The sequence below is a fragment of the Bactrocera tryoni genome, chromosome 3, assembly GCF_016617805.1.
Source record: "Bactrocera tryoni isolate S06 chromosome 3, CSIRO_BtryS06_freeze2, whole genome shotgun sequence".
In the NCBI taxonomy this organism is placed as follows: Eukaryota; Metazoa; Arthropoda; class Insecta; order Diptera; family Tephritidae; genus Bactrocera; species Bactrocera tryoni.
This window is the reverse complement of record NC_052501.1, coordinates 2556507-2581531: the sequence shown is the minus strand read 5'-3', so window position 1 is coordinate 2581531 and position 25025 is coordinate 2556507. Positions and strand designations below refer to the sequence as shown.

General features: G+C 37.4%; 5 protein-coding genes across 11 annotated transcripts in view; 2 read left to right on the top strand and 3 right to left on the bottom strand.

Annotated features, from left to right (window-relative positions):
* Positions 1 to 607: 607 nt before the first annotated feature.
* On the top strand, positions 608 to 12600 carry LOC120770545 (protein fem-1 homolog B). Of its 2 annotated transcripts, XM_040098105.1 has the most exons (10): positions 6010 to 6179; positions 6263 to 6359; positions 9741 to 10023; positions 10093 to 10445; positions 10519 to 10908; positions 10968 to 11150; positions 11243 to 11472; positions 11542 to 11644; positions 11711 to 11843; positions 11910 to 12600. In XM_040098105.1, exons 1-10 carry the CDS (start codon positions 6160 to 6162, stop codon positions 12071 to 12073), a joined length of 1956 nt encoding a protein of 651 aa, XP_039954039.1. In that variant the 5' UTR covers positions 6010 to 6159; the 3' UTR covers positions 12074 to 12600. The 2 variants fall into 2 exon arrangements, with proteins under 2 accessions (XP_039954038.1, XP_039954039.1); XM_040098104.1 differs by lacking the exons at positions 6010 to 6179; positions 6263 to 6359 and adding an exon at positions 608 to 1041.
* Positions 1598 to 2997, bottom strand: LOC120770547. 2 transcript variants are annotated; one of them, XM_040098110.1, is made up of 4 exons: positions 2799 to 2997; positions 2156 to 2667; positions 1933 to 2095; positions 1598 to 1862 (listed from the first exon to the last, which is right to left on the bottom strand). In XM_040098110.1, exons 2-4 carry the CDS (start codon positions 2660 to 2662, stop codon positions 1681 to 1683), a joined length of 852 nt encoding a protein of 283 aa, XP_039954044.1. In that variant the 5' UTR covers positions 2663 to 2667; positions 2799 to 2997; the 3' UTR covers positions 1598 to 1680. The 2 variants fall into 2 exon arrangements, with proteins under 2 accessions (XP_039954044.1, XP_039954045.1); XM_040098111.1 differs by having other exon boundaries at positions 2938 to 2992.
* Positions 3429 to 5470, top strand: LOC120770546. 3 transcript variants are annotated; one of them, XM_040098107.1, is made up of 4 exons: positions 3429 to 3521; positions 4336 to 4832; positions 4895 to 5060; positions 5123 to 5470. In XM_040098107.1, exons 2-4 carry the CDS (start codon positions 4341 to 4343, stop codon positions 5347 to 5349), a joined length of 885 nt encoding a protein of 294 aa, XP_039954041.1. In that variant the 5' UTR covers positions 3429 to 3521; positions 4336 to 4340; the 3' UTR covers positions 5350 to 5470. The 3 variants fall into 3 exon arrangements, with proteins under 3 accessions (XP_039954041.1, XP_039954040.1, XP_039954043.1); XM_040098106.1 differs by having other exon boundaries at positions 3463 to 3648; XM_040098109.1 differs by lacking the exon at positions 3429 to 3521 and adding an exon at positions 3943 to 4192.
* A 354-nt stretch (positions 12601 to 12954) lies between the features above and the next one.
* LOC120771273 lies at positions 12955 to 15882 on the bottom strand. Of its 2 annotated transcripts, XM_040099197.1 has the most exons (4): positions 13840 to 15882; positions 13526 to 13747; positions 13422 to 13469; positions 12955 to 13354 (listed from the first exon to the last, which is right to left on the bottom strand). In XM_040099197.1, exons 1-4 carry the CDS (start codon positions 13970 to 13972, stop codon positions 13260 to 13262), a joined length of 498 nt encoding a protein of 165 aa, XP_039955131.1. In that variant the 5' UTR covers positions 13973 to 15882; the 3' UTR covers positions 12955 to 13259. The 2 variants fall into 2 exon arrangements, with proteins under 2 accessions (XP_039955131.1, XP_039955132.1); XM_040099198.1 differs by lacking the exon at positions 13422 to 13469 and having other exon boundaries at positions 13840 to 14457.
* A 4515-nt stretch (positions 15883 to 20397) lies between these two features.
* Positions 20398 to 25025, bottom strand: part of LOC120770836 (toll-like receptor 9) — a 39607-nt gene continuing 34979 nt past the window's right edge. For both annotated transcript variants that reach the window (XM_040098425.1, XM_040098427.1), the window contains exons 2-8: positions 23615 to 24107; positions 23353 to 23548; positions 22996 to 23281; positions 22224 to 22935; positions 22013 to 22159; positions 21612 to 21697; positions 20398 to 21548 (exon numbers count right to left, since the gene is read on the bottom strand). In XM_040098425.1, the coding sequence (XP_039954359.1) occupies positions 21017 to 21548; positions 21612 to 21697; positions 22013 to 22159; positions 22224 to 22935; positions 22996 to 23281; positions 23353 to 23548; positions 23615 to 24107 (2452 nt within the window). In that variant the 3' untranslated portion in view covers positions 20398 to 21016. The remainder of the gene's footprint in view (positions 21549 to 21611; positions 21698 to 22012; positions 22160 to 22223; positions 22936 to 22995; positions 23282 to 23352; positions 23549 to 23614; positions 24108 to 25025) is intronic.

Here is a 25025-nt window from a genome sequence, read left to right as displayed (position 1 = left end):
AAATAATTTTCTTTATGCGTATAACACAAAACCGCCCGAGTTCTACTTAAAAAAATAAATATGTATTCGTAAATTTTTTTGTATTGTTTCTGTTTAAAAAGCAAATCTGATGATACTTTGTTGTGACTTCTTGTACATTATTTGAAATAAAAATTCAAAAATCAGTTTTAATCAAAGCCTTTCTCTTATGTCTAAAGCAAGTTTGATATGCCGTGTATGGTTCAGATGATCCCATTGGGGGTTGGGGCGATGTCATCGCGGTCCATAGGTTTATAAATATATTATATATTATATTATGTTATACTATTTAGGTAGCACCAGCTATTTACTGTTGCTGTCTTCAGAATAATTATGTTATAAAACATATCTACTTTTAAGATAGTTATGTATTAGGGAATATAATTTTATTCAGATAAGGAAATTATATTTATACACATATATGCATATATAAATAATTCAAGTTTGTAACGTAAGCAATTTTATTGGGGCTCTAATACATTTGTAGCATAGGGAAAATTTTAATTATTTTGACATACTGGCAACTCTACTTCTGGTCAGCTGAGCTAGTTTTGTGAATATTTTCCCGAACTTTGCCAGTTTCCAAACAGCTGCGGTCGGAAAATCATTGTGAAAATTAATAGGAAGGAATGGGTGGGAGTATGCGAAAAGGCATATAAAAAGTGCGTGTAATTTATATTATATAGCAATAAAAACGCAATATATATCAAAGTGCTAACCTATGCAAAAAAAAAAGAAAAAATAAGAAATAGTGCTTATAATCGGAATTTTTATTTTGGTGTTATTGGTCTAATAAAAACCAAGTGATCATAATTTTCTATGTGTAACGAAGTGCGTGCATTGTCGATCGCTATGATGGAAGAACTAGCTGAAGAAGTACAGCTCCATTTTCCGGGGGAGAAAGTGAATGCGCCTCTACTTATAACTATTTACTACGCCGCCAGATTGGATCATGCCAAACGGCTGTTGGCTGCCACAAATGATATACACAATAAAGAGCTGGTCAATTATTTAGTAAATTTGGTGAGCAATATTCTTTTTACCCTTGTACTTACGTGAGTTTGTATTCGACTACGAAAAAGTGATAATCAAAGACAAATAAACAGATCTATATCGTGCTAGCTATTTAACATAATTTTAATAATATTAGGCATTAGTGGTATGACAAAGAGATATTGTGCGCCTATAAAAGAATTTTCAAAGGAAGCATTGCTCACTTATTTATAATTAGAGTATTGTTTTCATAAATTTTCTTTACTTTTCGATTTTTTCTTCATTTTCAAAACAATACTATTATAAGAAGTTAGCAGAGATCAGTTAGATTCAGCACAGAATCATCGAATTACTTAATATCACAATTTAAAAAATATGTATTTCGAGAAATGTGTATATAAATGCATTTTATTTTTAAAGCGTATCCAGTCATTCAATATAAATAAGATTATCAAAACATCACATCACACAAATGTAGTGTGCGCTTATTTATAAATTAAAATATGTGGACAATATTTTATAAAAATTATACATAATATTTAAAATCAGGTAAGTTTGATTGTTATTTTGTTAAAAATAGGAGCAACATATATGTACATACATTTTTGCTACGGCAAGACTGAATATATATACATACACATACATATAATATATATGTTTTCACGTTATTTATTCGTCATCCATGGACTCTTGTACAACTTCAACTTCTTGTGCCTCAATTGGTTTTTCTTGAAGTTTTCGCTCTTTTAGTGCAGCTTTACGCCTTTGATCGCGTACGTATTTAAAGAAACGCATGGTTCGTTCTATGAAAAATTCCGCATCCATGTGTTGAAACCGTTGTAAAAATATCTCTGGAATGAGATTGGTGGTATGTAAACGCACACTATTTTATTAAATATTTATTGGTAACCGTCCACATACCTTTGAAAATATCTGTAAATATGTAGTCTTTAATTGCACGTTTGTCCCGACCAGTTCCTCTATATGAATAATGGTGAGCAGCATCATTATGGAAAATATTACGCCAAGTTTGGATAACATACTTTTCTGGCTCCTTAAAGTTGCCCTGCATTAATTCCACTCGCTATATAGATAAGTATGAGTTATTTTAAGGTAATATTAATATTGTGTTAGATATACGTACCAACTGGTCGCGTTGATCTTCGTCGTTTCTTAAAAGTATATTCCAGTCTTCAAACTGCTGCGCATCTCTAAATGGTTGTGTGGGCATAACTCTAGCTTGTATATTAAAAAAATCCAAAACTGGTCGGGCTGTGGCTACCATTAAACCCGGCTCAACCCTCTCCACTTCATTTTTCTTTGCTTTCGCTTTTGAATCGGTACACTTCTTTAACTTCTTCGATGGTAAGCTTTCAGTTTCCGTATCACTAATGCTAATATCAACTGTATATGTAGACTTTTCACTACATTGAGCCTTATCCGATTCTAATACCTTTAATGTTTCATCTGAGGGTAATGAATCCTTTGTTTCGGAATTGCCTACCAACACATCTATAACTTCACGTCTCAGTCCAACTATTTCTTTTCGTAATCGATAAAATAATTTTTCAAAACTTATGCGCATTGATAAAATCTCCTCCATAACATCATCACAACAGTTACAGCGTGGTGTATCACTTGTAATAGACATTTCAACTAAAAAGTAAAAAAAAACTTAAATTAAAAACTCAGCATTAAGGGTATAGCATTTATAAATAAGTGCGTTCGTACATATTTAATTAGGTATTGTAATTTACGCTCTGCATTACGCGTAAACATATACTCACTATTCTACGATGAATCTTTTTTCAGATGTAATCGCTAATAATTAGATTGTTATTTATATATAATGAAACAGTATTCAATAATAATGCACTTATTCTAAAAACAATTATATATATTTGCTGTTTGGCGCACAATATTTACTTTAGGAACCCGCTCAAAATCTCCACACGTTTTTGTTTAGTCTCTCACGGTTTCCCTACACATTCGGTTGTTTTCGTATTCTTCCATTCATTCTATTTGGCAAACAATCGCGTTGCCATCTACATATAATGCAATATTTTCTATGAACTTTGCCTTTGTGCTGAATAATGTGCTAGAAGGATTTTGAACTTCAGCATCAGTAAACAATCTTTTTTATATTCTCACAAATATATGACCTATTCGTGAGACCATGTTTTGATATTTATATTCTCGAACGAGGAACGAGGAACAACCCCTGTATCTGCGATCTTTGTCACTATATATAATTATTATATATATATATATGTACATTTTTAAATTGTATAATATTGAAGTTATATGCATGAAATAGTGGAAAATTGTCTCACGGTAGGATATTACAGCAGGTTGTTTATTTAATCGTTACGTAGTTGGCAACGCTTATGTGGCCGACAGAACGCGTGAAAAGGGAATGAGAACTAGAAGTACATGTCAGTTTTCATAAGTCATTAGAAAATACTGAAGAAAAACAGAGACTGCTTCGTATATTCACAATCAATACTGAGGTTGTATACAAAAGAAAATAATACTGATCCCATTATAAGTGAAAAGAAATAGATTTTTAACTAGTTGGTATATTGGGAACTTGGGAATAAGTGGTTGCAAATAAACTACTGAAAATAATTTTCTTCGGTAAAATATTAAATGTTCGCATTCGTACATTTGCGTATATTTTAAAAATATACAATACGAAAATATTCTGCTAGGAGCATTTATGAGTTTAAAAATGTGTTAGATATTATTTGCGAATTAGGTAGATAATTTTCTAAAATATGATAAATGAATGCATATTAAAAACTGGGATTTTAGTGAATTGCTAATTAAGATACGTACATACATATGTATGCATGTATAAAAGAACACCCAAGTGCATATGCATTGTGCATATGTAAAAATATACACAATATTCTAATATATATGTACGTATATATGTATATTATCATATAAGCATTTTATATTATAAAGAAATGTGTGATAGTTAATGAATTTAATAAGTGTGAGAGTAAGGCTATTGGTTTTCCACTCTCACAATGCCGGTGTTAAGACCACTACTGCTCTTCATTTGTGCCTATATGGTTTAAGAGGAACTTAAGTAATAGTGTGTGTTTAAATTTAGTTTAGTTAAAAATGTTATGAAAAAATTAAGGGAAATAGTTTCTGAAATACATGAATGCATGTTAGTTTCCTATTAAGAAAATTTCCTTTCTTAATATCAAAAATTACTTTGTTTAATGCAAATACAATTATTTATGATTATATGCAAGACAGAAGGAATGCTTATAATATTAATTTATTAACATTTGCTAAATATATAAATAGAAAAAATGCCAAGATCAAGCGGAAATCCACGCTGCAAGTGCTGCGATGAAGTTATGGAAGAGCTTTTGACCATGCGTCAATCTTTTGAGAAACTTTTCCACCGATTAACAAAACAAATTGTAGATTTGAGGCGCGAGGTTACTGAAGGTTTAGGCTCTGCCTCCAGTGGCACAGCTTTGAAAAGGGAAAGCAGTTGTAGTCCGACGATATCCTCACCGCCGTCGAAATTTAAGCGATATGATAACAGTGAAAGTGAGACTGAATGTATCAAATTGAAAAACGACAAAAAGTCCTCCAGATCGAAAAATTTGCAGAGGAATAAAGATGAGCTTAAGGATCCCGTCGAGGTTAAAACTGTTAACAAAGTTAGTCGTCCTATATTGGACTTTTTTAACATTCAAGCTCCAGTCATGCCTACGCAGCCTTTCAAAACCGCGCAACAGTTTGAGGATTGGAATGCTATTTTCAAAGAAGATGAAGATCAGTGTGATCAATTGGTGTGTGGTTGCATTTTCACTCAAAGCAATTATGTTTATACTTAGTAAAAATAACTTTACAGAGGGTTGAACTACTCCAAGGGCATTTTGATGAACCAGATAAATATATCAAACATATATGGCGTAGTATTTTCAAAAACGAAGCTGCTGAGTGTTACTCCTACAGGGGTAACGGTCGCTGCAAAAAACGGGCCATTAAAAATTATATATTTACAGATATTTTCCGAGGTATTTATATAAAATGCTATTCATTGATGTTATGATCCCAAAGGGTGCTCCTTTTTCTGTAGAATGCTTCCTTCAGCGTTTCCATCACATGGATGCGGTCTTTTTCATGGAACGTACAATGCTCTTTTTTAACTACGTTCACAATCATATGAGAAAAAATTTACGCAATCAGCAAAAACGGCTTGAAATTACAAAAGCTAATAAGCAAACCGAAGAACCCATGGAAAACGAAGCAACAATGCAAGAAGAGCAAAGCTTCAATGGATATGAAGGAACGATGTTGCAATAGTAAATAAGGATCTGTATTGCAATTTTGATAAGATTATAATAACGCGAGATATATGTATATAGAACTCAGAACTTACAAAGATATAAATATATTTTACATTATCATAAATGTATACATGTATGTGGATAGTTTTTATTACATTTTCGTAATATCTTCAAGATTTCGATAAATAAAAATTATTAAAAGGTAAAAAATATAACACAACTTGTATTTTTTTGTTTTTTAACGTAGTGGGTTTGTACAATATAAACGGTTATACTTATCATTGTTTTCATTTGAATATCCTTACGAAAAAGCGACACGCGCTCCAGAAATTCACACTTTTATGTATGAGACAGTGCCGAAGCAGATGCTTTGCTCTCTCGTTTACTCACAGCGCGGTAAAAAATAGCATATCAGCTGTCCGTTTAAGGTTGCACGCGCCAATTCTGAATTTTCCACCCCTGAGTGGTACCTTTTGAAGTCCTTTCGAGTCATATTAATAGACGTATACATTCCCAAAGCTGAGTGTCAGTATGCATATATTGATGTGTGTTTGTAGCAGATGGTGTATGCCATAAGGGACGCATGCAAAATAAGGGAGAGTGCGCTTTGTGTGGCTGGCTCAGGATAAAGCATATGTTGTGGCAAAAGGACTCGTCAAACACACTTGTACAAACACTAGGTGTGTGTAGATTTTTTTCGAGCGCACGCTCACAAAATGTTATTGAATTTTCCCAACTTCATGAAGGATATGCGTAGACTAAAACAGTTGGCTTTTTATCCTTGTGCCGTAGTGTGACATTCTTGTGCGAACGGAACGAAAAAAAAATGAATTCAGAGCGAATACGGTACTAAAACTATTTTGAAGTGATAAAAAAATATTCAAAATGAAACTGTAATATTTATTTCTTAATTAAAATTGCACTTTTAGAACGCGTAAACGTTTATTTGAGTCGGCTTGGCCGGGTGCGAAATTTTGGAGGGGCACTAGTACGACTCCCATTTCATCCTACATTTCATATCCTGCGGTGAGTTTTTTTTTTTTTACACAAAAAGTTATTATTATTATTATTATTATTATTGAGTGACTTTAATGTTGCATTCAAGTATTCCACACTTAGTGAATTATCGAGTTTTGTATAACCTACAAAAACAAAATACAACAATAACAAATGATGTATAACCGTGATTTGTCTATAAAATGTTATGTGTATGTTTGTGTCTGTGTAATTAATTATATGTGCAATACTGTCGTGTTAATAAACACATTCGAAAATACTCGCTTAGCGATGTATCCATAACAGATTCCGGATTTATTATATGCACAAGACATTATCAAAAATATCCGGAAAATGTTACACGCTCGGCACGTTAGGAATAAATGTTACGTGTGTGTGTGTTGTACTTGTGAGTTGCCGTTTATTGTCCGCTCGCAAATTAGGAAGTAAATTTATTAAAACTAAATAAATCGCAAAAGAGTGAAAACAAAGAACGGGAAAAATATTCTGTTGTGTCCGCTGTTATTCCTATACGCGGCAGCTTTTCGTGATTTTTCTTCCTGCAAAGCTTGAGCCAAAATATCTGACAAAGAAGTCAACTGGTTTGGAATAACCAAAATCAATTTAGCTCAACTTTTTAAATGCTTACTGTTTTTTATACCTCGAAGACACTTTAAAGTACTTACATATAAGTATAAATGATCACCGTTGCGAGCTGAGTCAATGTACATCAGTTTTCCTGCCCCTCTAGTGACGAACTAGACCATTAGTTGACATAACGATATGCAATTTTGCACATGTCTTTTTGACTTCAAGAAGCTGTTAACGGGCCGGAACCGCTGATATCGAATCATTATAGGTCATTGCTGCCATACAAACTTATCAATCAAAATAAGATCCTTGTACGAAACACTTTTTTATTTGACAAGATATCTCGAGGTAATTTGACATGGACTGTTTCCAAGGTCGAACAAATTGTTCAGATCGGACAACAATGGTGTCTTTGAAAATTCATTTAGATAAAAAATAAACACAACTATACATACAAATAAGCTGATTGATGAAGATTTTCTCCAAGTTTAATATTTGCAAGAACAATAGTGCATCCGCTATAATATCGAAAGCACCCTTTAGGTTTGAAATTACTATGAACAAAGGTGTTTTTGTAGTGATACAATAAAAAGTCTGCTTAAAAGACCATTCGAGGGCACTCCGTAACCTTGACCGAAGTGTTGCGTTAAAGTGACTGTTTTGACAGGTTAGATGCTGCTGACAAGAAATGTAAGATCTAAATTTAGAGCTCATTGAACATTGCAGTTTGTTGACCTATATGTATATGCTTAAATTTTGTAAATCACTACCGCGGCCTAAGCAAGATGAGAAAGGAAGGTGATGTGTAATATATTAACCTACAGCTGCGGTCAAAATAAAAGGAGCAAAAAAAGTCAAAGTCCACGGTTTTGCGGCAAATACAGCGAAAAGAGCTCATTCAGCTACGATTAATAAAAATGCCTACTTGCTTGGAGTTGTGCCTTTGTAAACAGTCTTATTTATATTTAACCAACTGATGTTAAGGTATATGATTTCCGTCCACCACCATAGAATTAAAGTAATAAAACATTAGGTTCTGCTATTATTATGACCGTAGCTGTACCTCTGAATATAAATATTTATATATGTACATATGTATGTATCTATATAAATAGGTGAATCATTAAGTGTGAAGGTATGTATATACATACATACATATGTTATGAAATGTGCAAGGTCCCATATTGCCTTTGGAGCTATAATGTCCATTTCTCGCCTACACACGACAGAGAGATGCAGCCATCATATATAAAAATGTATGTCAGAGCAAGTACTACATACATACATATATGTACATATAAGACACAATTTTCTGGTCATTGAGACCTATTCCTATGAATTCATGCGGCGCTACGCTGAGGGCGGTTATGAAAGAAAGCTGAAAGATATTTCTTAGCCATTTGGCCGAAAGGTGGCGTGTCTGCTTTGTTTCTCTCTTGTAACTGGGAAGAGCGGCGACGGCAATGCAGGAGCATAGACCTTGACCATGATTTTGCGTTCTCATATTTAATTTTTTTTAAATTTGAATATTTGCATATAAAGACACGCATTTTATTTAAATTGTACATATGTATACTAACGGTTTATTTTAGTTAATCCTACTTGTGTGGAATTCCTATTCCATACTATAGACGGAATTTTTAAGGTTACAACGTTACACACTGATTTTTTTTTAATATTGTAACAAAAAAAAAAGGTTTTGAGATCTTGAATTCAATTGGTGTCATCTCAAATGTTTTTATGTAGAAAAATAGATATAATGTTTTAATTACTAAGTAGAAAAATAAATTATAGTAGAAAGTATCCGGAATTTTGGAAAAAATACAGTTTAGAGGTTGTCCTGAAATCCCAGATTACCTACATATGTACATAGTATTTGATGAAATTAGTCCCGGACTCGATTCGTCAATGGAATCGGTAACATCATTTTTATCGAGAATCAAATCGTTTGTGTGGGCGGTGCTTCTCACAGGTTTTGAAATACAACTTTCATCACAAAACTCTTCTCTTTCCTGCACTTATATTTACGATGGTAGACACGAAAAGAATTATGTCAAAAATCGTTGAGTTAGTCAAAGAAAAGTAGCGAGGGCTCTCAATATGCATATAGTACATTAAAGATCGACATGAACCATTTTATTTTGAAGCCGAACTCGTACTAACACAATCGTTGAGTAAATGCCATAAAAGAGCTGCTTGCAACCCAATTCAAATATCATAAGTGCCTTAAATCAGAACTTCTGAAGGGTGCCAAAGGCAATTCGGGTCAAAGCTCATAATAAACATAAAAGTTTTATTTATTATAATAATTTTTACATGATGAAGACGAATGATAATTGAGAAATGGAAATATGCTTTTCTTCATATTCCCAATTTGATGAGATATTCTTGTACGCGTGTGTGTGTGTATAAAAAATATTATTTCATATTATTTGTGTTTTGTTGTTGTTTTGCAAAAATAAAAATTTGCGATGATTTGTTGCATGCTTACACACACACCTACGTAAATTAATATTCTTTGTTTACTTTTCTTAATAAAATTCGCATTTAATTTCGTGTGTTTCGGCCGAAAACTGCGTGCTGGCCGAAGAACGCGGAATTTGTTTGAAATGTCGTCGTAACTCTCTGTTTATAGGGTAAATTCTTACGGCAATTTGCGTATAAACTTAAATACGTAGCAGTCGATTGCATTGTAGATTAATGTACATAAGTATGTATTTACAAATACATATACCTATACATACATATGCACATATGAAATTCCGCTTGCTGGTATTCACCTTTACAATAAAATGCATGTCTGCTGCTTTACCTTTACAGAAATTCGATGAAGTCGATGGGCAATCGGTTACACCTCTCACCATGGCGGCCATGATGGGCAATGTGACGTTCGTGAAGACGCTGCTCACGCAGTTCGACATCGATTTGGAGCGCGAGTGCAACGTCGTCTTCGATGGGCTGCTGGTGTATGGCGCAACCGCGCTCTGGGTCGCCGCGGGCATGGGCCACATGCAAGTGGTGAAGATGTTAGTGCAGCGCGGTGCCGACGTTAATCACAACACAAAGGCACAATCGTCACCACTTCGTGCCGCCTGCTATGAAGGTGAGTTGACCACACCAAATATTTATATTATAGCGTTTATTATACATTTTAACGCTGCCACCTTTTCAGGACGCTTGGATATCGTTAAATATCTCATTGAACATGGCGCCGATGTGAACTTGGCCAACACCTACAACAACACATCTATTATGATTGCTGCCTACAAGGGACACGCCCATGTTGTGGACACACTGCTGAAGAACGGCGCTAATCCGAATGAGCAAGCGCTTTGTGGCGCCACCGCTCTGCATTACGCCGCTGAGTGCGGCCACCTGGACGTGTGCCGCCTGTTGCTCGACCACGGCGCTCGCATGCAAAAGAACGAGCACGGACTGACGCCAGTTCTGCAAGCGGCCGAACGAACACACGAAGCGGTAGTGGAAATGTTCATATCACGACCGGGACTAATGACCAAAGAGGAGGTGTGTATGCGCTCACGCAAAATTGTTGGTTAGTGTACAATTAGTCATGTCATGTCTTAATTTGTCGTCACAGACAATAACGGCAATCGAGTTGATGGGTGCCTCATTTGCCAACGATAAGGACAATTACAACGTCACGAAAGCGTATCAGCACATGATGCGTGCTATGGAAATGCGCTATGAGGACGAACAGAAGGTGATACGAAAGCGCGTCATGGCGCCGGTGCCGGCCTATGACGATTGGTTCGAAACGGAGAACATACCAGAGCTACAGGCTATACGACTGAATCATCATTCGATACATATGGAGGCGTTGACGATACGAGAGCGCATTTTGGGCAAACACTATCCGGATGTGCCGCAGCCGATCGTGTATCGTGGCGCTGTAATGGCCGATCAAGGACGCTTTGCACAGTGCCAAGTGCTCTGGAATTATGCTATCGATCTGCGAATGATCAACAATGTAAGCCCTCACATATCGGCTGCAATCTATTTACACACCTAAATTGTATGTATTTCTAGGTTTCTGTGGAACGCGACTTGCTGCGCTTTGCTCAGCTATTCTCACAAATTTTGCGCTTGGAGAAACAAACATTGGATCTTTCGCTGGTTTTGTCTGTGTTGGTGAAGTGTCAGCAGGAAATAGAAAATAATAAATACAAAATAGCGCATCCGGGACCGAAGGATGTGCCGCAGATGTTGGCGGTAAAAGCTCAATCTATCCCTCACTCTAACTCTCCTCATCTCTCTCTCACTCTCATTTCCTTGTAATGCAAAAATCTCTTTTTCGGTTTTAGGATCAAAACGAACAGAATGTCGTCACTGCCCTCTACCTCATCAAGATCATCACGAAACTGTTGGCGCACACTAATATCGACATAGAACGAAATCAAATCGAACAATTATACTCAACGATATTGAAATTCATTAAATGCGATACTCGCCTGGCAGACGGCCAGACTCTATTACATTTAGCTGTGAATGGCGTAACGCCGGTTGATGATTTCTACACAAGTGATATATGCCGGTAACTGCCACACACTGCCAAATTCATCTCCAATTATATGTAATTAAAATGTTCTGTATATTCTGCTAGCTTCCCTTGCTTTCGCACTGCATTGTTGCTGGTCCATGTTGGCGCCTCCGTTACAGCTGTAGACCGTGATCGCAACACACCCCTGCATACGCTCGTCTCAAGTGTAAGTTTTACCAACTATTTGCCATTCTCTGAAGTGTGTACAAACTATTTTCTACACAAATTTCAGATCCAGTCACCACGCGACAATCCTCACGTACTAGTGCAGGCCGAAAAGATTGTGAAGCTCTTTGTGGACGCCGGCGCACACTTGGACGCGGTGAACGCGAATGGCTTGACGCCAGCAAGAGTCGGTAATGCAGGTAAACAAGCGTGTGTAATGCGAAATATATCAAACTGAAATTAATGCTCTTGCCTAATTATTGCAGCTGGCATTAGTAATCTGATTCTAAGCTACCAGAATTCGTTAACCTCCCTGAAATGCATCGCCTCACGCTGCATTGCCTTCCACAAGCTCAAATATCAGGGTTTCATACCGAAGGCTTTGGAAGCCTTCATACAAATGCACAGCGCCGAAAAGTTGTGTGCGTAAACGCGTTGCCATTTTTGATTTGCCGAGAGTTGTGTTGCCTAGCGTGAGCGGCGTGTGGCGGTGGAAACGTGCGGCCCGATATTACACTATCAACTTCCTTTCTGTATATTGTAATTTTGTATATTTGAGATCGAATATTTATTTTAGTTATTAAAAATGATAGGCGCTAGTTAGCTAACAAACAATAACGGTATTGAACGACGAGTACGCAATACATTTTTAATAGCCAATTGAATTGAATTGAATTTCATGCTTAGGAAGCTATGAGATATCTAATATGTATTTGATATTATTGTGGTACAAAACTTGTTTGCCAAAAATAAGTTTTTAAATAAATTTTGTTTGAGACAATGCAACCAAATATTGTACATTAAAAATGTGGACTGAAAAGTTTAATTGTAAATACATGCATACACAAATACTAATTAAAAAACGATATAAAGCGAAGTCTCCAAATGGACACGACTTAAGTCTCCTAGTGGATAAAGATGATAAAAATAAATAAAAAAAATATTTTTCAAGCGATAGTCACTCTTTCATTTACATGCATTTCGCTCGCTAAGTTGATACCAGTGTTTGGTACTGACATAGGTTAGGGTTGACCAAATTCGTTGCGTCCCACTTAGACAGAAATTGATCCTTTCTGTTCACCAAAAACTCTTAAAAGGTGGTTTACTAGATACTTATCGATGAACGGCGCGTTTATTTGGTCCTAAAGTGTGTATGGAAAATTTTATATACATATTAACTTGCATTAAAAATTCGGAATTTTTGTAAAATAACCTCAAAATAAATGGTGGCGAAAATTTCAAATTTTGAAATTGATTTTAACTCCCCTTCTTCGCACCCTTTATACTCAACGCTACAATTAAAAAACGAGATCACGTAAAGCGGCTCTTAGAGGGATCAATAGCGGCTTCATAACCATTTATTATATATATTTATACCACGTTTGACATTTATAAAAATTAAACTTGCATTATATTAAGTATAAAATCACAGCTGAAGGTTCTATGTACAGGCATGTGCTTATATGTGTACGTATGTATGTATATGCAGGCACATGCACCACTCGTTCCAGGTACGCACCGCACTCAGCGGCAACCCACAAGTCTGTCGGTTGTACACTTTGTCCGCCAGTGCAAGCGAAACCGGAGAGGAGGGCAGCGCGGCGGACGAGTGGCGCTTAAATATTCGCGTCGCTCACTTTGCTCACGCTTTGGTGTACTTTAGGATACACCTCCGGTTGGCGCATAACTTCCTCATACGAAGGCGGTGGCGCTGTAATAGAGAAAGTTGAGAATAATAAAGTTTGTCTTTTGTTCTTTGCTACTTTTGTTTGCTTTACTTTCCACGCGTGAGTTAACTTGTGTTTGTGCGTGTTGTGTGGAATTATCTGTAAATGCATACTTTTAGGCGTCGTGCCTTGTTCGAGCAAGTTTTCATAATTACCATTGATGATGTACTCCTCGTCGTGCATATACGCCGGATTCACAACCGCATCTGTGGGATATGTGGTTTCTATGGTGCGCTCGTCGGGCAGCGCTGAGCGTTGCGAGCGATTGGAATGCCTGCGCAAGCTGTTACTCTGCTGATGATATGAGTCCAAAAATTGTTCTTCGTTATCCATTTCGTCTGGTGGCAATTCTATGATGTGCACCGAGGGACGACGACCTAGCAAATATTTGGAGGAAACAAGTCAATAGAGCAACATTAAGCGGGTTTGTAGATGATACTTTAATGTGAACCGTTTAGGTTCCACTCACCCGCCGCTATTGCGTCCGTGTAGTGCTCGGTGAAGGCGAGATGTGGTGTGATCGACTTTTTGCACTTGAGAAACAACACAATCAGTATCCAGCCGAGTATCAAGAAGAGATACACGAAACCCAGCATACTCATAGAACAGCAATGTGTGTGACAAACACTTTCACTGGTCTTTCTATATATTTCAAAAACACTTTTTATGCTACTTTTTTGAGATTTGCTTGCCCATCGGCAAAATGAATATCGCTATTTAAGTGTGCGCTAATCCACCGAAACTCGAAATGGTCGCCCACAGAGCCATAGAGTTCGGGCGGTTTGTTGGTGATTTTTAATGGCCACCAGTCAAAATTATTAAGTGAAAATCGATAATTGGCAAAGTGCCACCAGTCAAAATTATTAAGCGCCGAAGCGCCGCGACGGTCGAGCGCTACTCGCGCTAGCTGCCATAGTCACTAGCTAGGCTACGCTGATAGCCTTGTGTGGCCACAACAATAAAAAATGCGAAGAAAAATTAAACAAATAACTGTACAAATGCACACACACACATACACCAACAAATGCACGTGGGCTTATGCTTATGTCAATGGTTCCTTCAGCCAAATGTGGGAGTGCTGCTTACATACTCTTTATATTTTATATATTTATATATATATGTGTATGTATGCGTGTAAGTTGGTGGAAATGTCCATAATTGCGTGCGACATGTGAAGTGCCGCTAATCGCATTTAAGTGCTGCTCGTTTATGTGTGTGTGTATTACGCCAATCGCGCGGCACGAGGATAGCCTGCTTGGTTTCCTTGAAATGAGCGAACCCACAAACTGACAAACCCACCCATGAGCATATGAGCATATGAGCATTGGCTTGGCTTTCCCAGACATTTGCATTTACATTTTTAAAATTAGCAAATTACCTTTGAAATGGAAATTGAACTCGGCGCAATGAGGGCACTTTCACTTTTCATTTCTTTACCACACAGAATAAATGAATACGTGTGTATGTATGTATTTGTGTCAGTTGAGTTAAAATTTTAGCGCAATTTAATAGTTAAAATTTCGAAGTAGTTCGCTTGGTCTCGTAGAAGCGAATTTAAATATATGTACGAGTAATGCCTGTTGAGAAATCAAGGTGTTGGCTTTGTAGGAGGAGGAACTGAAAGCAGACAAAAGCCAAAAAGCATTCTAGTAGTTCACGATATCCAAGTTTCTTATTGAGCAATCAAACATGAAAAAAAGTTGTCAGTTGGAGATAATTTCCTGACGCAAGCGTCATAAAGAACGCATGGAAGGGTTTACTCCCCTTCGAATTTTGCTCATAAAATTCAACAGTTCGAAATAAGTGTACGCCCCTGCAGAGTGGGCATAATTTATTTAATATCATAACAATTTAGAAAACGATCAAATGTGCCGTCACATAATTATTTTTGGCTTCTTTCTTAAATGATGATGCCGCTATGCTATGACGTCACCAGTTTTGGTTACTTTCGTAATGCTTGGAGGACCGTCCTACACATGCCGTATGCACACCTACTTATTCCAAATTCATTTAACGGGTGATCCAAGTTAAGGTACTTTTTTACAACGTTTACAAGTCGTTCAACTTTATTACGAAAATTCAAGTTCTGTAAAGAATGTGTTTCGCGCGCTTCGATCAACTTATGGTCAACATAATCGGCATACTGAGCGTACTTTTCGCAACACCACCCGCCATCTTGAGAGCCAACATTCGTTACGAGATAATTTCCTATCGAATAGACTACGTTCAGCACGCAGTGAAGAAAATATACCAGCCGTAGCTGTGAGTCTGCACTGAAGAATCGATTCGGCCAGCAACTCGGACTGATGTGTGGAACGACTTTTTCACATTTTACGACGAGATTTTAAATTTAAATCGTAAAAAATAAGGCTTACACAAAAAAGAAGCTGCTCGACCCTCCCAATTTTCAGATCATTTTTTGCTCTTGAAGATCCGACGCTTCCAAGCCAAATTTTGTTCAGCGATGAGGCTCATTTCTGGCTGAATGGGTATGTAAACAAGCCAAATTACCGCATTTGGGACGAAGAGCAACCTAAAGAGCTGCCATTTCATCCAGAAAAAACAACGGTTTGGTGTGGTTTGTGAGCCTATGGAATTATCGGACCATATTTCTCCATTTGAAAGAGATAATCTTAAAAAAAAATAAGTAACAAAAATGTTCTTTCGAATGATAATAAAGATTCCTCATTAAACTTGAATTTTCTGTGTTTTTCCTTTAAGAAAGAAAGGAACCTCGAAATGGATCACCCTTTATATACACAGACAAGTACTTTAGAACAAAGGCCAATGCATTTAGGCAATTGTTACGTCCATTGAAGGGAAAAGCAAAATAAAGAAAATATATATTATTTATCAGTAAATTGATGGGTCAGAGGGCACTCATACTATACCTCCCTTGACCCCGATGTCCTCTCTATGGCCATCGTAACGTTTGCTTGCTTTAATTCTCAATTCTTTTCTGCGCTGTTAAATATTCAAACGTCACATCCTAGCATCAAAGAAATAGAGACATACCTGTGAAAAATGTGAAAAAGATAAACATGCATTAGAGTATTAATTATAGACATTAACGGTACTTTGTGAATATCACATTTGACGTATGTAGCCCTTTTTAGTGTATAAAAGTCTCTTGCTTTGTACATATGTGTCGAAGTATATCTGTGGTTATACATTTCTGTTCTCTTGATGGCAGACAATATTTTTTAATAATGAGGAGAAATGAAAATGGCATAGTGGTGCATTATTACCGTTATGTAATGAATACTTAATATTTGTAATAAATTTTTATTTTTTAATATTTGTAATTAATTACAATATATTGTAAAAATATGACAGTACCCTTTTTCACCGGGTCTTTCCAACGGAGTGGAGGTCTTCCTTTGCTTCCGTCGGTGGGTACTGCGTCGAATACTCTCAGAGCTGGAGTGTTTTCATCCATTCGGTGAGCTAGGTAGCGTAGGCGCTGTCTTTTAATTCGCAGAACTATGCCAATGTCTTCGTATATCTCATAGAGCTCATCATTCCATCGAATACGAATTCTTCTACAGAACCTTTGTCTCGAAAACTCGTAACGCCGACTCATCAGATGTCGTCATCGTCCATGTCTCAGCACCATGTAGGAGGACGGGAATAATGAGTGACTTATAAAGTTTGGTTTGTTATCTTCGACTTCAAAGGAATATCTGCTAACAGTGACGTGGGAGCCTAGGCGTGAGTGCGACGACTGTTTGTTTGATGACAGGAGATATTTGGCTTGCCATCGTTCGCTAAATTCAGACATAGCGGAACAAAGGCAGCTCCTTTTCGTGCCGTCAAAAGCAGCTTTAAAATCGGTGAAAAGATATTTGGTCAGTTGTAGATTTTCCAGGCCTAAAGCCACACTGATAAGGTTTAATCAGTTTGTTGACAAGGGCTTTAATCTTTCACACAGTCCGCTCGATGGAGATGCTATAGATGCGATGTTGAGGACGCTTATCCCACGTTGGTTGTGGGGTTTCCTTTTCTGTGGGTTGGGCAGAGTACACTTAAATCCTATCGCCGGGAATGGTTTTCGTCCGACCATATTCTACAAAGAAGCTAATGGATGCTCCTTATCAGTTCTTCGCGACCGTATTTGAATAGCTCGGCCACAAATCTATCAGCCCCCACGGCTTTGTTGTTCTTCAGTGCTTCTGATCACCTAAAAGTTTGCTTACCCTTCGAAGCTATTTTTGAACTCAGTTAAAGTGCGAATCAATATAGCAAATACTATACACATAGTATATACATATATCTTTCCTTTGTATTTATGAAAGTTGTTGTTCGATTTGCCACTTTTCACTTCGACTATACTGCGTAGGTATGTATAACCAGAAAAGAATTGCTTCTATGCTCTAGAACTAGAACTACAGAATTTGTAATAAATACTACTTTTCTATCAAAGACATTTAAGTATAATAAATTGGTTTGAGGTCCGAATCATTAAAGATCAAATAAGAAAGCAGTCTCCTGCACAATTTTTAAATTAACCATAAGTTTCAAAGTGTCCTTAAAGAGCCAATCGGAAGTTTGATAATAATAAAAAACATTCCCTGCACTTTTACGACTATTTTCATTTCACTTTAATATTTGCACTTTAAAATGATGCGATGACTAGCAAATGACGTGCGTTTATTAATTAATCATGCCGACGGCGTAGGCATTCCGCGGGACTTCCCATTACCGCTATTTTGAATAGGTGAGAAAACTAAATTCTTTTGTGTATCAAATAAAAAAAATCCGTTTGTCTGAAACAAATAATAATTATATAATTGGCACCTTCATCGGATCGCAACCACAGTATAAATAATTCAAATACGCTGCAATGGTGGCAAGAATCGGAAAACTATCACCAATAACTAAACGACGAAAGGACAAAGTGAAAAATTGATTAGTGGGTAATCAATCGATAGCCTGACGATTGACCGAATATCTTTCGAGCCACTACACACACCTACATGCAAGTGTGTATGAAGGTACGCATGTGCAACTGTAGGAATTGTGACGTTAGTTACTAACCTTAATTCTATTTTGTAAGCACACTGCTCGCTGGCAACGTTAATTACGTTAATACCAAGAATTTATGACTAATTTAATCACTGCCAGCAATTAAATCAGTTTTATTTATTTTTACATTTGTTGACACATGTTTGATTTATAGTTAACCGCGCTCACAAAGATATATGTATACCATATATATAAATATACATACATATGTATATACCAACTTAGAAAACAAATATTTCGCCGAATGGGGTTTCGCGCGAAATTTAAGTTAAAAAGTCTTACTGTTTTTTGCCCACAGTACGTTTTTTTACATTTAAAGCGATTAATAATCACGCTTGCGACAATTTCATGAATTTATTATGACAATTGGGCAAAGTTACGCACATACATAATATTAGTGAATGAATATATTACTAATGTACATGTACCGCTATTTGCAACGCTGTAAGGGTCGTCAAATTATGATTTTAAATGCTGCTCTGGGGAAAGTAAAAATATAATATGAATTAGGACGTCTATGATTTTCATCGAAGCATGATAAAGAGAACTTTGAAACCTGATTCTTGAAGGTTCTCGCAGGATCTAAGCAAACCCTATCTGACCACTGAAATATCTATTGTAGGTTAACTGGATGGCATCATAGAGCCTACTTATCAGAAAATTGGAGATAAGAGAAGTCCTCTCGATATCAAACCTTGAGTCCTACTAAAATATCATAACCAATCTGAGAGACATATCACTATGATCATACAAAAATTCTTAAACAATTCTTCAAAATCTATGCCGTCCCCCTCAAAGTAATCCCCTTGGCCACAATACACCTCTGTTAACGTTTTTCCAATCCTCGAAACAGTTGTTAAAAGCAATTCTTTGAATAGCCTTCAATGCGCGTAGCGACACAAATTTAATGACTTCAATTGGCTCAAAACGGTGTCTCTGAAGCGATTGTTTGAGGTCGCTGAATAGCCAGAAGTCATACGGAGCTAAATCAATCAAATACGGTGGTTACGGCAAGATATTGATTGAAAATTTGACGTAAAACTCACGATAAATAAATGCAGTATTCGTGTGGCATTATCGTATTGCAAAAACCGAGAGTTGTCGGCCAATATTTCCGGCCTCTTTTTACGAATAGCTTCGCGCAAAAGACGCACAACACTCAAATAGTATTCTTTTTTGACAGTTTGGCCGGTCGGAAGAAATTCGGAGTGCACCACACCTCAATAATCGAAGAAAACTGGCAACATAACCTTAAGTTTTGACGTGGTTTTTTCGGCGTCAGCTCACCTTTGCCACGATATTCGGCCAATTGATCGTCTGTTTGCGGGTTTTAAGCATATATCCAGGACTCATCGCTAGTATAATATGTTTCATGACATCCTGATAGTCGGAACGCATTGGTTCACAGACGTTAACGCGGTGCTGTTTTTCGAAAAAATTTAGTATTTTTGAAGCCAATCGTGCTTTCAATTTTATTATGCCCAAATGATCTTTCAAAATGGTTTTTACTGATCCTTTCGATATTCCAACGATGCCAGTACGATCTCTGACTGTTAGTTGTCAATTCTCAAGCTCCAATTCATTTATTTTATTGACGTGTTGATCAGCAGATGATGTTGCTGGCCGTTCTGGACGTGGTTCCTCGTCAAGGCGTGAGTGACATCTCCTCGACAAATGATCCGATCGCTATCAAATTTTCAGCATGCTCTGCGTGTAGTTCTCTATACAAAGACATATAAGAGGTGCTGCGCTAAATTATTTATTTGTTTTCTATTAATTAAAGAAATATATAATTTTATACATGTATTCTTTTTATAGAATTATTTGCTTTTCTTTATGCCTTCGAAATTAGTTCGAGTTCAAAATGATACTAATGTAACCAATTGGCCATGAATGCCTTCTAATAACCTCTTAATGACATCTTAATTTTTATGTATTTTGAAATAAATGCTTCGCTTTTGATAAATAAATATTTTCATTTATTCAAACAATTAGTGGAAGTGTGTTAATAAATTAGTTAATATATTTATATGCATACGTATGAATGAGTATGTGCTAATTAAATAAACAAAATTACATCGGAAACATTTAGTTTAAAGAGTTATGAGCGTGAGAGGCTAACTTAGGACTTAAACAACTAAAAATTAGAGTGTGAGTACAGGAAAGGACTATCAACTATGGCACAAGGAATCGAAAAATATACAATATATAATTATTCTGAGCAGGTCTACTGTGCTCTTTAACCAGGAGAGGACCTAGCCTAGAAAAGTGAAAATCGAATGCACTTACAGCTACAAGATTACTATAAAGGAGGAATTAACAATTTGTTTATATTTGGCTTAGGTGCTACAGTGTTAACTTTACAACTAGAAAATCGTTTGAAAATGAAAAAACCGTACTTTAATGCATTGGTACAAAGATTGTACTATCACAAGAGTTGCTGATCCTTCACTACACTAGGCAGCAGCAACTCACAATATTTTCGGCTCCACAGGCATATACCATATGTATGTATGTACAAAAGTATATCCATATAAAATATATTTCATAGGGACCGAATCCACTCGATGACCAAATTGGTGGTGAGAGTTGAGTGTACTATGATGAAACATCGGGGTTCTTCAAAGACTGGTCGTGGCCTGCAACTTTAAATAGCGCGTGCCATTTTCAGCATCAGCTAGGCGCGCTATATGCTCCGAGGCGGCATAGCAGGTGGTCGCAGTCGGTGTGCTCGGACGGCTGTTGCTTGAACCTTGTCGTATGCGTGTGGCGCCCCATATAAGTACCACCACCGACGTTACGAGTATACCAACGCCCAAGCCAGGCAGGAAACTCTTATTCAGCGAATCCAGGAAGCTATATGTATGCTGCGGTGTAGTTTGTTGTGACTGACTTGCCTCTTCGTATATGGCATTGTGGTTTCGTTTAGAGTTTGTGAAATTCTCATCCATTTTATGCGCGACAATGGGTGCAAAACTGGTTTCGCTGTCGCGATATGAGGGCAGCTCAGTTCGGTATGGACGCCTTTGGTACTGTCGTACTTCTGGCACCGAGCCCGGGCTGCTAAGTTGTAGTTTTGTAATGTTGGAGCAGCCTACATTCAGATCAGCGTCGTGGTTTTGCTCCTGCACCATAACGAGGCAAAAACGGTAACTGTACGGAGTAGAAAATTGCTTTTAGTTAACGTATTGTCATCCTTATTTGAGTGCTAATTACCTTTCTCCGATTTCCAAGGAAGAGCTATCCGGTACTATAACACTGACAGTGTTCTGACCATTCAGCACCTTGCTCTCACAATGGATCTGCAAAAAACAACATTGTGTTTCTGATCAGTACAAGTATTTTTAACAAAATATTATAGATACGACTTATTGAATTTAGAAAAAGTGTTAGTAATCTTGGGGAATATGTACAGATTTACAACAGATGTACAAAGATAAGGGGTTACCAGCTTTTTTCAGTACAACTGGCTCAATAATACAATGACGTTACGTTTTGTGGGAACAAAGCTTAAATGATTTTATTTCTATTTATGAAACCGATTTCGAATGCGTTAATAAGTCTTGAGAGAGTTATTTAGTTATTAAATGTTATAGACATATACAGTTTTAACCTACCGGTGAGTTATCGATCAGTATTTCGTTGATATTCTCTTCTTTATAGACAAAGATGGCATCACACATATAGTCGTTCTTGCTCAGGTTAAGTATCCAGGTTAGTATCAGTCCGTAATCGGCTGAGAAATGCAGTTCGTGTAGTACAATCTGCAAAAGGAAAGACGTAAGTATATTTATGACGTATTTTGGCGACGGATCTCTCGTGACTTACCTCTTCGGATAGATCTTTAATGTGTGTCGTATGGTTTTGTCTCGTTATCGCTTCTAACTGCTCGATTATGTTGGCATTGTCCTTTTCCACATTGTCCATTTCGCAGTTTAAAGTTTCCAATGGCACTTGTATGAGCGGTGCGCCCTCCAGGCGAGGCGGCGTCACACAAGTGGCGCTTATTAAATCGCCCGCCTGTATTTTGGTCACCTGCAACCACTCGGCAAACGAGCGTATGGTGCAGTCACAGGACAAAGGATTGTCTTGCATGGAGAGGCTCTTCAATTCGCGTGCGCCATCCAAAGCATTTTTCGCAACGATTGAAATGTCATTGCCGGCTAAACGCAAGACTTGTAAGGAGGGTAACGGTGTGATCAGATCAGAGGTGAGAGCACGTAGAAAGTTATGTGTTAGATCGAGTGTTGTGAGGCGTGTCAGATGTTGTAGCGAGGCGCTTGAAATAGCAACAATGCCATTGAAACTGAGGTCCAGATTTTCTAAGGAACCCAGCCCGTAAAAGGCGTGATCTTGTAGCACGTCAATTTGATTATGACGCAACGAGAGACTAGAGAGGCCAGAAAAATTTTGCAAAGCTTTGTTCTGGATGCTCTTAATGAGATTACGATTTAACTCCAACGATTCGAGGCTACGCAAGCCGGGCAAGGTGGAGGCAGTTAGTGGACCATTCAGATTATTGGCGGAGAGATCAAGTTGTCTATTTGAAGAAAGTTATAACATTCAAGCGTATTTTATATTATTAGTGAGTAAAACTTACCGTAAGTTATAGCAAGCGGTTAGTGCCTTCAGGCTTGTTGGATAATCTCCCAGACGGTTGCCACCCAATTTCAATACTTCCAATTTCCTTAAATTCATAAAGGTACGTTGTGATATGCTGGATATTTGGTTATTGCTCAGCTCAAGATAGACGAGATTAGACAGTCCCGCAAAATCTGAAGTGCCCAAAGCTTTGATTTTGTTATTGGACAAATCTAAGCGCTCGAGTGCTGTTAGTGTGGATATCGAATTCCATGGAACACTTAAGAGCGCGTTTGCTGGTAGTCCTGCAAGGTGAAGGGATTTTATATAATCATAGTTAAATAGAAAGTAGAAGAAATAATAGATGGGTACTTACCTAAGGCTTGTAGAGGTCCTTTTATGCCCAAAAACGCCGATTTATGGACGCGCTTTATTTCGCCGGATGAAATTACCAAACCATACAGCGATATGCCTTCGAAAATCTTCGCATCACTCAAGAAGGTGACATTCCTCAAGGAACAATCCAGCAGCGAGATGGTATAGGGTGAAACCCTCAAATTGCTCGCAAGCACCTGAAGTATTTACAAATGTACAAATCTTGAGTCCGCTGAAATTTACAAAATATGCGCTCCTCTTACCGTTAATCCATGCAAATCGCCGGTACAGCGCAGTGTATGCGGCAGGTCACAACCGCATTCCAGGCTTCGCGAGCTCGTAACGTTCGGACACTTCCACTCTACACTTGGATCGTAAACGGGTATGGCGGATATTTCTCCCGCCTTTCGTCGCTTCGGCAAGCTCTTGTTGAACAGCTTTCCTGTCGTCTTAATGGCTGGCGGTGGATGCGGTATCATAGGCGCCGGCGTGGGCTTCAAGGATGGAGCGCCACCAGCTAACATTATGGCATTGGACATGTCATCAGTGTTGCTGTGGTTCGCCATTGTTCTAGCGGGTGTCATATATGGGGAACTCTTCGTTAGCAGTGTGATTGTTGTTAGTGATGATGTCGGGTACATGGCTGGCGTGACGGTGGTTGTTGCTGTATCGACACGCAAATTATGCAAATCATTGCCCAACGCCGCACTGATTGAAGCGATGAAGATTAAAGTGAGCAATTGCTGTGAATGTGGGCTGGAATGAAGAAAAGAAAGCGTGGATGCATAAACATTAAAATACTTCCTTATTACATACATACATATGTGACTAATAACAAGGCATCATTAAGAGCGCATGTGACGCCGCAGTGGCAAATAATTCATTCTAATGTGTGTATGTGTGTATGTTTGTGCCGCTTTTCTGGCGTGTGAACTCAATTACCGTAATCATAACAAATTTAGTCACATTTTGATTCAGTCACACATTTCTGAACTCAATTCTTCAACTAAGAAAATTATGTTAAACTAAAATGACTTGCTAAGTGTTTATTATGTCAGTAATAAGCTAGATAAGCTGGCGTCTATTAGCTTGTTAGCTCGAGTTTCCACACACACACATAATTTGTAATGATGATATGCATGTTCTTGGGAAATTCCGTATCTCACTCGAGTCTCCGAAATTTAGGCAATAATATTCGGCACAGAGTGAGGCTACCTGAGATCCATATTTCACTTTACTATGTGTGCCAACGACTCGGTGTTGGCTGAAGGGACCGTAACATAATATAATGATCGAGCTCTGCTCGAGATAAAAATACCAAAAGTCTTGCAGGCTTGGATTTATTCATTCATTCATAGAATATTCCTCCAGAAAAAAACAAAAGTGCTTGAATTTAGCGTAGAAATATGAACCAATCAAGCATACGTGTGCAATGGTAGTCGAAGCTGCGAAATATTTGTTTTACTACATTTTTCCATTCTCAATTTAGTCTTCCATTTCAGTAGTTTTACTTTCTAACTCAAATATTTCTAAACACTTATTAATAGAGATGAGTGTCTCTTCAACTGTGTTGCTTTCATTTTACCATTGAACGATTTTTTTTTAATATTGAATCAATGACATGACATTTCAATATACAGAACGTATACACGGTTTGTCCGGAAAAACTAGGAC

Coding starts and splice junctions, on each gene's coding strand:
- LOC120771273 (XM_040099197.1), bottom strand. CDS start 13,972: ATGAGTATGCTGGGTTTCGTGTATCTCTTCTTGATACTCGGCTGGATA. Junction 13,748..13,839: donor CACGGACGCAATAGCGGCGG/GTGAGTGGAACC, acceptor AATATTTGCTAG/GTCGTCGTCCCTCGGTGCAC. Junction 13,470..13,525: donor CGAGGAGTACATCATCAATG/GTAATTATGAAA, acceptor ATGCATTTACAG/ATAATTCCACACAACACGCA.
- LOC120770545 (XM_040098104.1), top strand. CDS start 838: ATGTGTAACGAAGTGCGTGCATTGTCGATCGCTATGATGGAAGAACTA. Junction 10,024..10,092: donor TCGTGCCGCCTGCTATGAAG/GTGAGTTGACCA, acceptor CCACCTTTTCAG/GACGCTTGGATATCGTTAAA. Junction 10,446..10,518: donor GACTAATGACCAAAGAGGAG/GTGTGTATGCGC, acceptor TTGTCGTCACAG/ACAATAACGGCAATCGAGTT.
- LOC120770547 (XM_040098110.1), bottom strand. CDS start 2,662: ATGTCTATTACAAGTGATACACCACGCTGTAACTGTTGTGATGATGTT. Junction 2,096..2,155: donor AAGATCAACGCGACCAGTTG/GTACGTATATCT, acceptor TTATCTATATAG/CGAGTGGAATTAATGCAGGG. Junction 1,863..1,932: donor ATTTACAGATATTTTCAAAG/GTATGTGGACGG, acceptor ATCTCATTCCAG/AGATATTTTTACAACGGTTT.
- LOC120770546 (XM_040098107.1), top strand. CDS start 4,341: ATGCCAAGATCAAGCGGAAATCCACGCTGCAAGTGCTGCGATGAAGTT. Junction 4,833..4,894: donor AAGATCAGTGTGATCAATTG/GTGTGTGGTTGC, acceptor ATAACTTTACAG/AGGGTTGAACTACTCCAAGG. Junction 5,061..5,122: donor ATTTACAGATATTTTCCGAG/GTATTTATATAA, acceptor CTTTTTCTGTAG/AATGCTTCCTTCAGCGTTTC.